This window comes from Aythya fuligula, chromosome 5 (assembly GCF_009819795.1).
Source record: "Aythya fuligula isolate bAytFul2 chromosome 5, bAytFul2.pri, whole genome shotgun sequence".
Classification (NCBI taxonomy): Eukaryota; Metazoa; Chordata; class Aves; order Anseriformes; family Anatidae; genus Aythya; species Aythya fuligula.
In genome coordinates this window covers 1,775,265-1,788,298 of record NC_045563.1, presented here as the reverse complement: position 1 = coordinate 1,788,298, position 13,034 = coordinate 1,775,265, and the positions used below count along the sequence as shown (strand labels likewise).

The 13,034-nt window shown below is 42.2% G+C and overlaps 1 protein-coding gene across 1 annotated transcript in view; it reads left to right on the top strand.

Moving 5' to 3' along the window:
• The window catches only part of MDGA2 (MAM domain containing glycosylphosphatidylinositol anchor 2), a 340,235-nt gene that overhangs the window by 300,476 nt on the left and 26,725 nt on the right, over positions 1 to 13,034 (top strand). The window contains exon 11 of the mRNA XM_032187749.1: positions 10,982 to 11,159. Within this exon, the coding sequence (XP_032043640.1) occupies positions 10,982 to 11,159 (178 nt within the window). The remainder of the gene's footprint in view (positions 1 to 10,981; positions 11,160 to 13,034) is intronic.

Sequence of the window (13,034 nt, the reverse complement as noted above, 5' to 3'; positions counted from 1 at the left end):
CCAGCTGCCTGCCAGACACTGGGGCATTTGGGGCTGGGCATGGTCTCCCTGTCTCGCACCAGAAATTCTGTCCTTGCTGAAACAGATCTATACAATTTCAGAAGAAAAAATAAAAGGTTAAAACATAATTTTTACCGATAAAAAATAGTAGTGCCGTTAAGAAACCAAACCTTTTCCCAGTCCACAAAGATGTATTGTTTCTGTTGGCACAACTGAGACCAGGAAGGATTTCTTTGTTTTTGTGAGGCTTGTGCAAGTTTTATTTCCATTTGAAGAAAAGGGATGGTAAATGAGATTCATTCTTTTTTTAAAGAATGTAGTTAGATTGGCAATTCCTTAAACAGACTTTGCTTGCTCCTACATGAGGGACATTTAGCCAAATCACAATGTATTAGCTAGCGTATGCACTAAGTGTTTTCCTCAAGTAATGTGCATTACAGAAACCATATACTGCTGGGATGAGTGATCTGGCCCTAAAGACAACTGTTCCATCCATTCTTTTGCTGTTAGAGAACTCTTCATTTTCTGAACCATACATATATTTAAATCGAATACAAACCATATTGCCATTCAATAAGCAAATCAACACCCTACTGCAATGCGTCTGTGTTTTGGAGCTGATTTAAAGCATCACAATTACATTTTGAGAACTTCATTAAAAATCTAGTGGCTATTTCCTTTCCTCTCATGCAGTGATTGTCTTAAGTGTTTAAGAAATGGTTTGTTGAAACGTTCTTATCTGACAGTTGAGCTGTTATTTTTTGGCAAAAAAAAAAAAAAAATCATTCTTACTTAAAAACTTAAACAAAATCAGTATGTTTGCTTTCCTTGAAAATGCACGTTGGCATCACGCGCTTGTCTTATTGCATTATTACTCCTTGATCTATTTATGCAGAGATTCATGTAGGTTGCTTAAAATGCAGTCTTGTTTTTCCAGTTCATTTACCGAGACAACCCAGCGCGTTCACTGTGAACGCTAAAGAGTAAAGCTCCAGCATGCCATGCTTTAAAAGGGTTGGGTTTGTCATCCTGATTGCAGCCACATTCATTGACTTGTCACCATGTAATTATTTTGTATGGAAAAAAAAAAATGTCATTCATAAATAGCTTTTAGAAATCACAAAAAAAAAAAATGAATTAGCTCACTAGTGACAGTAGTGTGCTGTGTGCCGTTCAGGATCCAACCAAGGAAGGTTGTAGCACTGTGGTATGCTCAGCCAAGTCATCATCGCTGAAAAATGAAATTTGTCCTGGGATACTTTCCCGATCACGGCAATGTAGTTGTTCTTACAAGCGTAAAGTGTTTAGCTTAAACTTAGGGACTAAATCCTGATTTTGGATTTTGGATCCTGATTTTTGACTTTGGTAATTCTCTCTCTAGTTGCCCTGCTAAAAGCAGTGATGTGGCCACTGCAGGCAAGCTGCTGTTTGACATGCAGGACCACATCCCTGCTGCTGGCGGCAGCACTTCTGGCAGTGCCCAGCTTGCCCCCGCTGCTGTGCCCTGCACTCTGACGAGTGAGAGTGGCAGGTCCCGGTGTGTGAACTTCTGCTTCGCTCTGTCACTGAAAGAATGAGAAACTTTCCCTTAAAGCCATCCTTAACATGGTTCTAATAATTAACCTGCCTTTTGTGAATGCCTAACAAAACGGGGATTAAAAATTGAAAACCTCTTTTGAGAGCTGGCTAGCAGTTAGGCAAGAGTGGGAAGCCCTGTGCCGCTGGGGTGGGGAATGAACAGGGCAGCTCTTGTTTAATCCCATAAACTTGTGTGAATTCATCTGGGACTCAGCCACTTTTAAAGTCCTAAAATGGATTCTGCTGGCTTATATCACATTTTAGCCTTTCTTTAAGGAAGAGGAGAAAGGTACGTACTTGAGTGCAGTGTCATCACATGCAAGGCTGTGTCTGATCTGAGTCCACACAGTTGAGAAGTCCACACTGTGACCTTTTCCTGAGAGCAAAATAATGCGGCCTGCTTTCAGTCAGCAGGTGCTTCAACACTTTCCATTAAACTCTGAAATTGTGCCTTTACTTGAAGGACTTGCAGTGTACACCCCTTGCACAAGGCATGCAGTGGATTTACTGGCACCTCCAGAGGGTCCCTCACCCAGTGCGTGGGGGCTGCAGAGCCCCGGGACACTGCACTGTGAGAAGTGAGGATGAGCCTCGATTTATTCTGCTGAGGAAGGAAGGAATTACTTAAACTCTGCTTCTGGCAAAGGCAGCAGGGCAGTTCTGCATTTAGCCGTAAACCCGTCTTTGTTGCAGTGAGTGGACACTCGGCTCCATCTTCCTGCCCCTGTGCATTGAAGAATTCTGTCCCCTGGGACACTGCAGACCAGGATCTGCTCTGCCAGCAGACAAAATCCACCCTCAGTGGTACAACCCAAGCTTTGGCATGGTTATACCTAAAAGGGTTAGCGAGGGTAGGGGTGAAGATACTCATTGTGCTTTGGGGAGACCACGGCTGGACATTACAATTCCAAGTGCATTTTTGTCACTAAGATCCACCAGAAGAAAAGTTGTTCATTTGAAAATGTTTTTTATATTTGTCTTGTTAGTGGTGCTCATGTTTTTATTCAACCTCTGGGTAAGCTCTGGGTATCCAAGCTCTGACCCTGTTGGCACTGTGCGTAGGGTTAGCTGATGCATACACTTTGTTATTAATGAAGACTGGTAGTTGCTTGTTTGGTTTAAGTCATGGAGTGAGGATGTATTCAGACTAAAGAATAGTAAAACTGAAATGTGTGACACTATCAGAGTAGCTATTTTGCTTCTGTGCAACTCAAAAGACTATAAATCCTTCTGCATGTAGCAGGTGTCGAAAAAGCAGTGTAAACTATAGGGAGTTTCCATTGCTCAGAGTCAGTGTTGCACACACAGGTTCATAAAGAATCACAAATCACACAGCATTGTTTATAACTATCCTGCCCAGCCCTCCAGTTGGAGGATGGGGACAACCTTGTGTGTCTTTCCTCGTGGTGACTGCATAGCTTTGGTCACCCTTCGCTGGCTTCTGAAGGTGCCGAGGTCTGCCAAGATGTTGTCTGCGCATAAGGAACATTTTTCCATCTCATTAATAGCTCTCTGGAGAATATTCTGACATTAATGTATTTCAGCTTTGGATTTGGCTTTGGAAATGGCGACTCAGATTCTTCCAAGTTTTTGTATTTCAAAGCATCCTTCATGGTCAGACTTTGGAGTTGGCCAACACTCCAGTAGTTGCTTCCATTAAACCTGCAGTCATGAAGCGCAGTTCGGTAACAGGGAGAATCTGAAGGTCGTGAAATAAATTAGCAAACATAGAGCACAGCATGTGCTGTGTTAGGAGCACAGAAAAAATCAGGATTTTGTGCTAAAAGGCCACAAAATCCTACATGTTGAATTTCCTTGATGTTTTCCTATATGTTTTCAAATTGCGTACCAAAATGGTCCCAAAGGCCACTCAGCTTCTATATAACAGAGAGTAACATCTGCCTGGATCAAACCCACATTGTGCACAGTGAACTTTTGGACCTTAACTTAAAGCTCTCACTTCACTCAGCAAATGTTTCACTTCACCTGAGTTTAAATATTTTTTTTGCCTGGGTTTGCCTGGCTGCAAATATTGTTGTGCTCTTCTAAAGCCGCTCCTAAGTGGGTGGCAGTGGTGGCCTTGGCTGCAGCTCTCTGCTGGCAGGGTGCAGCTGCTCTGAGCAGTTCTGGTGCCATCGAGGCACCACGTGGAGGTGCTTCGTTTCCGTGACTGGCCTTTCACTGAAGACAGGTCCAGGCAGATTTTTATAAATGAGACCTGTTAGTGTATCCCAAGCTGCACAAACATTCAAGCAGCGATAAGCGAGTGCTTCCAAATCTCTGATATTTGCTACCAGCAGGATGAAAACAAGTAAAATGCGTGAGACTTCCCTGGAGAAGAAGTGAAGTTCCCGTGGCTCCGATTTCGGTGGTTGATGCACTTCTCTGTGGGTGATAGCCACCATCCCCACACTGCTGCAGCCCAAGTGACCTAGAAAACCAACCACTCCACTTTAAACAAGATGTAAAAAGTTAGCCTGTACCTATATGCCTGAGACTAACTCGTTCAAGCTTGTTATACAAAAAAATTAAGCTTCCTACTTTTCTTTATTTTTAGTCTGCGGAAGACTGCAGTCCCAGTGGGTTGATAATGAGCAAGTCTCTTCAGACTGCCCCGAGCAGGTCACTTGCACGTCTCCTTTGGTCACGATTTGGCTTTATTGTATTTTTAACTTCTATTTTCATTCAGCAGCATGCAGGTTCAGACATATTCAAATCTGTATTATGTGCTCGCAGAAGGGTTTCTGATGAAAGCTGCACAGGCACTGGCTGCAAAATGGAGCATAATTTTTTCTGTCCATGCCATAGCCCAGTTCTTGTACCCATACATGCACTGTTATGGAGCCGATCTGCCATAAAGGAGAAAGTGAATACAGGTACATTTTTATTGCCTTTCCGATCAAAGAAAGTTGCACCTAACGAATACAGCTTGTCCCTGCATGTAAGGTTATTAAAAGTAAGGAAACACTGAGGAAGACCTTCTAGCTCTGAATACCCTAAATTGCAGTTTAGTTAGCAAGGGGACCAAAGTGGCCTAATTTAGACTTTAAAGGATGTTTTTATCATCATTCATTTGTATATAAAAAAAATAAAAATAATAATATTAAAACAGAAGGCAGTGTAATTAGCAAGTTTTTAATAGGCATTCATGCTGTATTTTGATTTTACTCCGACAAAAATGACCTCTCCTATTTCCTGGGTTATCCTGTCTTTAAAGCTTCAGCTGTGATGCATAATTAAAGATAGCTTAATTGTTGGATCCTGTAGCTTCCAGAACTCCTTAAATTGTTCCCATTTGTTTATCTTGCAAATATCAAGCCATAGTTTTGGATCATGGACAGCTGTTTCTGGCATCTGAACCATGCATCCATCAATTTTGTAGTCCGTGAAAAACACACTGCGTCTTTGGACTCCAAGTTCCTAATTAATAACAACTCAGGGACATTTAGTTCCTTAAAAAAAAAAAAAAAAAAAAAAAAAAAAAAAAAAAAAAGAGGAAATGAGGGTTTTTGTTGGTTTGTTTGTTTTGATGATTTTCCCTGTACCAAATAAAACCAATTACACAAAGATGCAAACACAAAATAAATCAAATGAATGGCAGGCAAAATACAGAATGGTAATTCAAGGTAAAATAAATAAAATGAATGGCAGGAGGCATACAGAATGGTAATTTAAGGTAATGTAAAGAAGGCCAGTCACAAGCCCAGGTCATTACTGTTAGCTAATGGGCTCGGCACGTCCCTGGCCCAGGCAGGCAAACCAAACGGTGCTGGCCTCTTGGACCCCCTTGCTGTGGCAGTGGCTGGTGTCCGTGCTTGCAGGAGAGTGGGTACAGGCTCAGCACAGAAGCATTTGTGGGGTTTTGACAGTTCCAGTGATCACACGTGAAAATATTAGAAAAGAAGAGAGATGTCATCAATAGCAATATTACATGATGCGCAGTGGAAAATCAAGTGATGATAAGTGTGGCAGAGCATGCATTGCAGCTGGCCTTGTTATTTTTGCCTGAATTACAGGTATTTGTCACCGTGAGTCATTTCAGGGCTGTAAGTACCCTTTGAAATGAAGCTGACACAGTTGCCACCTATCTGATAAGGTTTGTGTTGAAAATGAGATAGCTCTGATTACATTGCTGGGCAGACGTGTTAAAGAAGAGTAACCACTGGATGTCTGCAGCAGATGAGGCAGACACTGCATGGAAGTGTTCCTCTCCAGCGTGCAGATGGGTAGCAGTATCTGCCCATCAACCACGTATTTCCCATTGCTCTTTTATATATGTGACTGCTAAAGAAAACTCCTTTTTTTTTTTTTTTTTTTTCAAGAAAAATCAATTGTCAACGTTATTATAAATTGTAAAAAAATGACTTTAAGGACTGCAAGAGCTTTTTTATCAGAGTATGCAGTAGATTAATACACATTGCATTCGGTTGTCGTTAATTAAAGAGATGCTTGTCTGACTTTTTGAGTCAATAAAGAAATTTATGGATGAAATCAATAGGCCAAGTACAATGGACTACAGATGTGTTTATTTTTTATAAACATAACTGTGCATATAGACAATCAATATTTAATCATCCCATAGGATTAATTTCTCAGGAAATCTATATGTTCACGTCTTTTAGAGAATATAGTGTTGGCTGGTTTCTCAATAGGAAACAAGGAATAAATACCCTTTTATTGACAGCAGACAGGAGACGGTTTCAGCCTGTTGCAATAAAACGTTGCCACACTTTTACACCCTTTCTCTGATGTCAGGGAAATTCATTTCACTTTTCTGTTAGCTTTAGGGAACAAAGATTTCTAAATATTCTAAGGTAACCAAGATAAATGAAGAGTCCCTGTGAAGCCTTCCATGCTCTGGATGGACTGAATGTAGGTGTGCTCTGCTAATTTAATTACAGGTTAGACGCATGAAAATGCTAATAAATGCTCTTGGAGCTAAAGTGTTTTTTCCTCAGGTCTTTTACAAGCATTTACAAGCCGTCGGGAAACTGTTCTTTCAGTTTGGTCAAAGCCAATTTCCAAATGCTTATTGCATCCTTATCTTTGTTAGGATATAATAATTTCTCTCCTTCAAAAATTCCTTTTCAGTGAACCCCGATTCTTCCTAACTTCAGAGCTCCAGACACACAAGTTGACATCCAGGAAGGAGTTTAACAGGGATGTTTAGTTCTGTATTCTGTCTTTGAAATATTAATCTTCATTTTTTAATATAAAAAGGCACAGCCTGGACATTGGAGAGAGGCTGCACACCCCACTCCAGCGTCTTTGCTCCATCAGTGGTGTTGGGTAGAGGGTTCCAATGAGGTGGGTGATGCCCAGGTGGCTCCTGCCCCTTCAGGGGAGCTGCAGGAGATGCCCAGAGCTCTGGAGGCAGAGGGCCAGGTTGGTTTTGGTGCTGGATGGCCAAACGCTGAGCGGACAGGAGCTTGGGTGCTGCTCCAGGGGTCTGGCTTTGCAGAGCTGCCCCAGATCCATGCAAGGAGCTTGAACTTCCATGGAGGGATCTGCGTCTTATTTTCAGAGGGTCTGGACTGTTTTGGTATTGGTGCCTCAGTATCATACAGAGCTCCAGAACTGTTGTGCCAGCCCAGGGCACCACTGCTGTGATTTGGGATGAGGATCCCATGGAGTCTGGGGGACCCTGCCTGGTGTTTGGGGCTGCTGAGCAGCTCTACGCAGCTCCCAGCCTGCTGCAGGGGCTGGAACCGGTGTCCCCAGCCCCAGAAGGGATGGCCCCGGGCAGCCCCTTCACCCTCAGCACCCCGCTGGCCTTGTTCTGCTCAGGGTTGAGCTGAACGTCATGGGAGCTGTGTGGGTACGGGCTTTCTTTATTCATTTGTTCAGCAGCTGAGCTGAAAAATCAGGCAAGGGGATGTTTTGTGTCAAACCTAGTGACAATTTTGAGATGTTTATGGAGTATTTTTTATTTTTTTTTGTGGTTTCCATGGTAAAAACTAGAATTAGAACAGAGTCGGTGCTGATTGCAAGGCAAAAAGATGTGTTGCTTCCTATGGAGAAATACCAATATCCAGTACGGCTTAGGATGCCTGGTACTGAAATGAAAAATCAAACTGTTTTCCTTTCAGAATGAATAAAGTAATAGAGTTGCTTTATTTGCTTCTGTGGATAGTTGTAGAGAAGGGTGATAATCCAAAGCAGCAACTGAATTTGATAGAAATTAAAGTCTAGCTTTAGTAACAGGAAACTTTAAAAATGTGTTATTAATTATTAAAAATATTTGCTGAAGTGTGTGTTTCAGTATCCCCATATCCAAAGGCTACGTGTAATAGGGAGTGTTTTTTACAGTAGACCTCTGTAAGGAGTCAGGAATACCTCAAAGCAACAGCTAGCTGACTTCAAACAGCTGCCAGAGCATCCGTGGTAGCTCACACAACCCGTGGCACAGCATTGTTAGCACAGCATTCACACATGTCACTGGCAGCCACCCTGTTGGCATGAAGCATGCAGCACAAAACACTGATGATGTCTGCTCCAAAAAATGATTTTTTTGTTGTTTTATTGTTTTTGTTGTTGTTGTTCTTTTATTTTTAATGTTGAAACTAAGCAATGTTCTGTAGAGTTCTATGTTCCTTTGATTTTCAGTTTTCATGAAAGAGACAGGTACAATCATGAAATAACATGTAGTGGTATGCAGCTCACAGCTGACATGGTAAATTGTTAAAAAATCTTGCAGAGTTTGGAAAATATAAATAATGTTTTTAAAAATATAGAAACATAAACTGTTGCACATTTAAAATATAAAATAAGTCTGACTCACTAGATAATATGGCAGATTTACAGACATTCCCAAACAGCTGGGATGGGCTCTGGCCAAAGGCTTTCAGTGTCTCCATGTCGAGCAGCAGCTTCTATTCAAGAGCACTTCCCAGTTCAACTACACAAGACGTGGCGAGCATCCATCCGTGTGGGGCAAGTGAGAAGGTTCATATGGGCAAATCCCCAATGCACTGCTTTAAAAACACAGTCTCAATCTTACCATAAGTATCCTTATTGTCTTCTCGGCAGCACACCCCTCGCCCTGCTCTCAAGGACAGCAGTCTCCTCGAGACAAGGCTTATCGATTGCTGGGAGGCTCCCTGGCAGCCCGGGGAGCTGCGCGGTGCATTATGCATCAGTCCCGCTGCTGGAAAGGTCCGGACACCCTTTTCTTTCATTTCTGCAGTGTTTCATTCAGTCTGTGCTGGGAGCACGTAGTGCTGGTCACAACTCAGGGGCTGCTGTGCCTGGTGTGGCCAAGGAGCACAGCAGTGGCCTGGCCCCTTCACGCACCTTTCCATTCTCCGTGCATAAATTTGGCACCGCTCTCCTGGAGCACTCGGGTTTTGGTGGTTCCTGGGGGGTTTTTGTGGGCTGGGAAGGTGGGTGTGGGGTGTAACAAGGGCTGCTCATCGGCAGAGGACAGCGGGAAGGTATCTGAGTGGCGTGAGGCTCCATGCCTGCCAGTGCTGGCTTTGTGGGCTGTAGGGTGTCAGAATGACACACTGCAAAGTCTAGCTGGTACCCACGGCATGTCCTCATTCACAGGCAGCCAACGAAGAAACAAGGAGAAAAAGATGAATTTCTGTTCAACTGTGCGCACCATGGGGTTCGTTTTTTGTTGGTCAGTCCTTATGTATGAAGAGTTATCAAAGATCTGACATCTGACAGAATCTGTCAAATCTGAGTGTTTCATGAGATCTTATAAAGATATAATATAAACACACATATCTGCAGTATATTATCTTTAATACGTCCTTGTAGTGTAGTGGCCCTAGGAAAGGAAGGCTCCAGCGTTCCAGGCTATGTACAAAGTTGTGGTGGATGTTTTATCAATATCGTGTCTTTCCAAGGGGGTTCTTTTAATGCTTTCAACAGGGGAGAGGTGATGCTAGCTGGGGAGACAGAGGGGTGGTGCTGCTTGGGCAGCCCACAGCCCTTGGCCTGCCTGGCGCCTCCTGCCCCATGTGCTCATCCAAAAGCTTTCTGGTCCGGGTGCTGGGTGTCAAAGGCAGACTGCCGCCCTGTGCACACACAGAGTTTGTATTAAACATATGAACTTTTCCTCACGGAAACTTGTTTTTGCATTTTTAACCTCATCTGAGATTTTTTCTCATATGCATGGCTTAAGCCCTGCAGGGCCAGCCCTAAGGAGCCACCTGAGCCTGTAGCACGGCATACGGCATGTGCAGGAGCAGAAATAATGTCACAGATGTGCTCAGCATCAGTTTAACCCATCCCTGCAAACGCTCAAATCACAATAAAACACACATTGACTTCAGTGGTACCAAACTGAGGACAAAGTTCCACAAACCCAACTTTCTCAAGGATTGTTTTTATTTTTTGCTTCACAGTTTGGGTTTTATTTAATGGGCAATAATTGTACGTGTGTGACATGGTTTAATGATCCAAGAATTGACATCTCTTTCCAGCTGCTATAAATTTAAAGCTTGAAGTCTCCTAGTGTTGCTGCAAATATCATTTATTTGGACGAAATATGGTAGATTTAGTACTAGGTTTCAGTGATTTCAATGTACAATTTTATTGCATCTGCAAATTAAAGTTTTAGAATAAAATTTTTTCCATTTTTAATAATCATGAAGCTCTGCACTGATGAACATGGGATAACTAAGAATTTCTATGCACTACAGACACAGTGTGCTCAGTGAACTTCTCATTTTAGCTGAACTGCACCTGTACAGTTGTCTTGGATTGTGTGGTAAATATTTAATGATTTTTCCTTTGTTTCCTGGAGATAGTGTCTGTAATAAGCCTGAGTACCTGCAAGTAATATTGAAATGTCAAGTCACTCTGCTGCCCAAAATGTGCGTAATTTCTACCTGTCTGTGAAGCAGTCAACACAATGCAGAGACAATGTGGTACTCTTCTTGTGGTGCCTTCTTAATTAGGTATTTTTTTTCATAGCTTGGTAAAGGTATATAAATAAAAGAAACTATAGATTTTGGTGCTGAAAGCACTGCAGTCTATAAAGCACAGAAATCTATGCTTTGGGGTTTTTTGTTTTCGTTTTCTGTTTGTTTGTTAGTTTAATAAAACAGCCTCTTGTTTGCTGCTATTGACTTTCATTGTTCTCTCAATCCATCCATCTTTGAGACCACAAGGATTGCTGATAATTGTGCACTAGCCTATTCCTTTCTCACTCACCAAAAGTGGTAAGTGCTTGGAAATCAAACTGCCTTCCAGTCCTCCGCCGTGCTTTGATTAGCTCCAAATTCCCCCCAAATGACAGCCGTGGAGCCTCGCTGCCTTGCAGGGGAGGCGATGGGCACTGATGGAGTGAGGCCAGCAGCACATGGGCAGCTCTGGGCTCTGGGGTTTCCCAACAGTGAAAACAGCATCTATCCATACAGCTCTGACATTTCCATCCTTCTTTTGACTTTAGGCTGGACAACAGCGTTGGTGGGAGCAGGAAATTACAGTGAATGGAAACATTCAGAAGGGAGAATTAATTACCTACAACCTCACGGAGCTGATCAAGCCAGAGGCATATGAAGTCCGACTAACGCCCATCACCAGATTTGGGGAGGGGGACTCAACCATCCGGGTCATCAAGTATAGTGGTAAGAAGGTCTTTGTGTACGAGGAAATGTGTTGTGGTGCCTTCAGTGGTGCCTTTGATCTGCTGCTACTGCTGCATTGTGTTGCATGGTGTGTATGAATTGTCAGTCCAGTAGTTTTTGCCAAAATTGCCAAAATCATGTCAGTTTCTATAATATAAACGTAAAAATATAGCAAATTAATGTTATCTTCGTGAAATTGTTCTCATTGAGGAGTTTATTTTTGCTCTGAACACTTGGTAGGGCAATGAGTTTTTGAAGAAAAAATCTACAAAACAAGCGCTATTCTGAAGGTGTCAAATTGGTGTTTTGATATTATCTAAATACTATTTTTTTGTCAGAATCAGTATGTTTTGAGAAATTTATATTTGAATGTGAATGATTAAAACAAAAAGACTATTCCTAGCTTGATGCAAGCAGAAAAGGGTGTTTCTGTATTTTCCTGCAGAAGTTTTTCATGAGAAGGATTTATCCACTTTAACAGGAAAGATATAATACTCCTTCCATCCTTAGGAAATGGCTATGAGTCACACCAGGAGAGATTTGAGTTGGATATTAGGAAAAAAATCTTCACTGAAAGGGCTGTGAGGTATTGGAACAGGCTGCCCAGGGAAGTGGTTGAGTCACCATCCCTGGAGGTATTTAAAAAACGTGTAGCTGTGGTGCTCAGGAATGTGTAGTAGTGGTAGACTTGGCAGTGTTAGGTTAATGGTTGGACTTGATGATTTTAGAGGTGTTTGCTAACCTAAATGATTCTGTGATTCCATTCAGTCTCACAGCATTATGAGGAATTAATTCCTCGAGCTCTAAAAATAACTAAAAATACCTTTCTGAGAGCAATTATTTAAGGAATAACTGAATTACTTTTTTGTTTCTCATTTGTAAAAATTACAGTGGAAGGACAAGACATACCTTAGAGAGAAGGTAGTTCTGTTGAAGACATCACAGTGCAGTGATGCAAGTATCAAGGGAACAAATTACATTAAACAACCTCAAATACAAATTCTAAATAACACAGTTGCACATTTCACTTAATGCCAGATCTGCTAACAATGGTGATTGATGAATCTTAAGTTTTACCTGTTGTAGTGAAGTGTTTGCTAAGAGTGTTTCCCAAAGCTCATCTCAGCAAATACTGATTTAAAATAACTTGTTTACTAAATCTATCTGCTGCAACTCTTATTGGACCTTTGCTCATCATATGGACTCTATACTCAAGTGAATGTCCATGTTCCAGCTTTAGTGGAAGGAAGCTGGTCTCCTTGGGGCTTCCCACATACATGAGGGAGACCCAAGGTCTTCTGGATGGTGATCAGGAGCAAAAGCTTCATGCAGACATTTGGGATTTCAGCAATCCCAGTCTCTGTGCTGGCTGTGATAGGTAGGCTTGCACCACTGTCCTCTCCTGTGTACCTTGAAATTTCTCCTGTGACTTAAATACTGACCAGTACTCCAGCCATTAGACCAGCTCCTGCTAGGAGTAAATAATAATAATAATAATAAAAATAATAATAACATTCAGCTCAGTCAGTCACTTCTGCTCCTTTTTGGTGGCAGTTGTACGCTGGCAGGTCTCAGGAGGTTGACTGAGGTCTTGGCCATATCTCACAACGGCACTGAATTTGAGCTGTTAACGAAACATTATGTCGTTAGCATTTTGAGCCCCAGGCTGGCAGAAAGAACATTCCCATGCCACATAAAAGGCATAAGTTGTCTACAGTAGATTTTTTTCTGCTAGAATCCGCCATTAGCACAGATGTGAATAACATCCCATCTCAAACGTGCTGATGGGTACCAAAGCAAAATCCAGCTGCCCGGAGAGAGGAAGCCATCACGTTGTGCCCCAGATGGAGAAACACTTCTGGAGCCGTGCTCAGT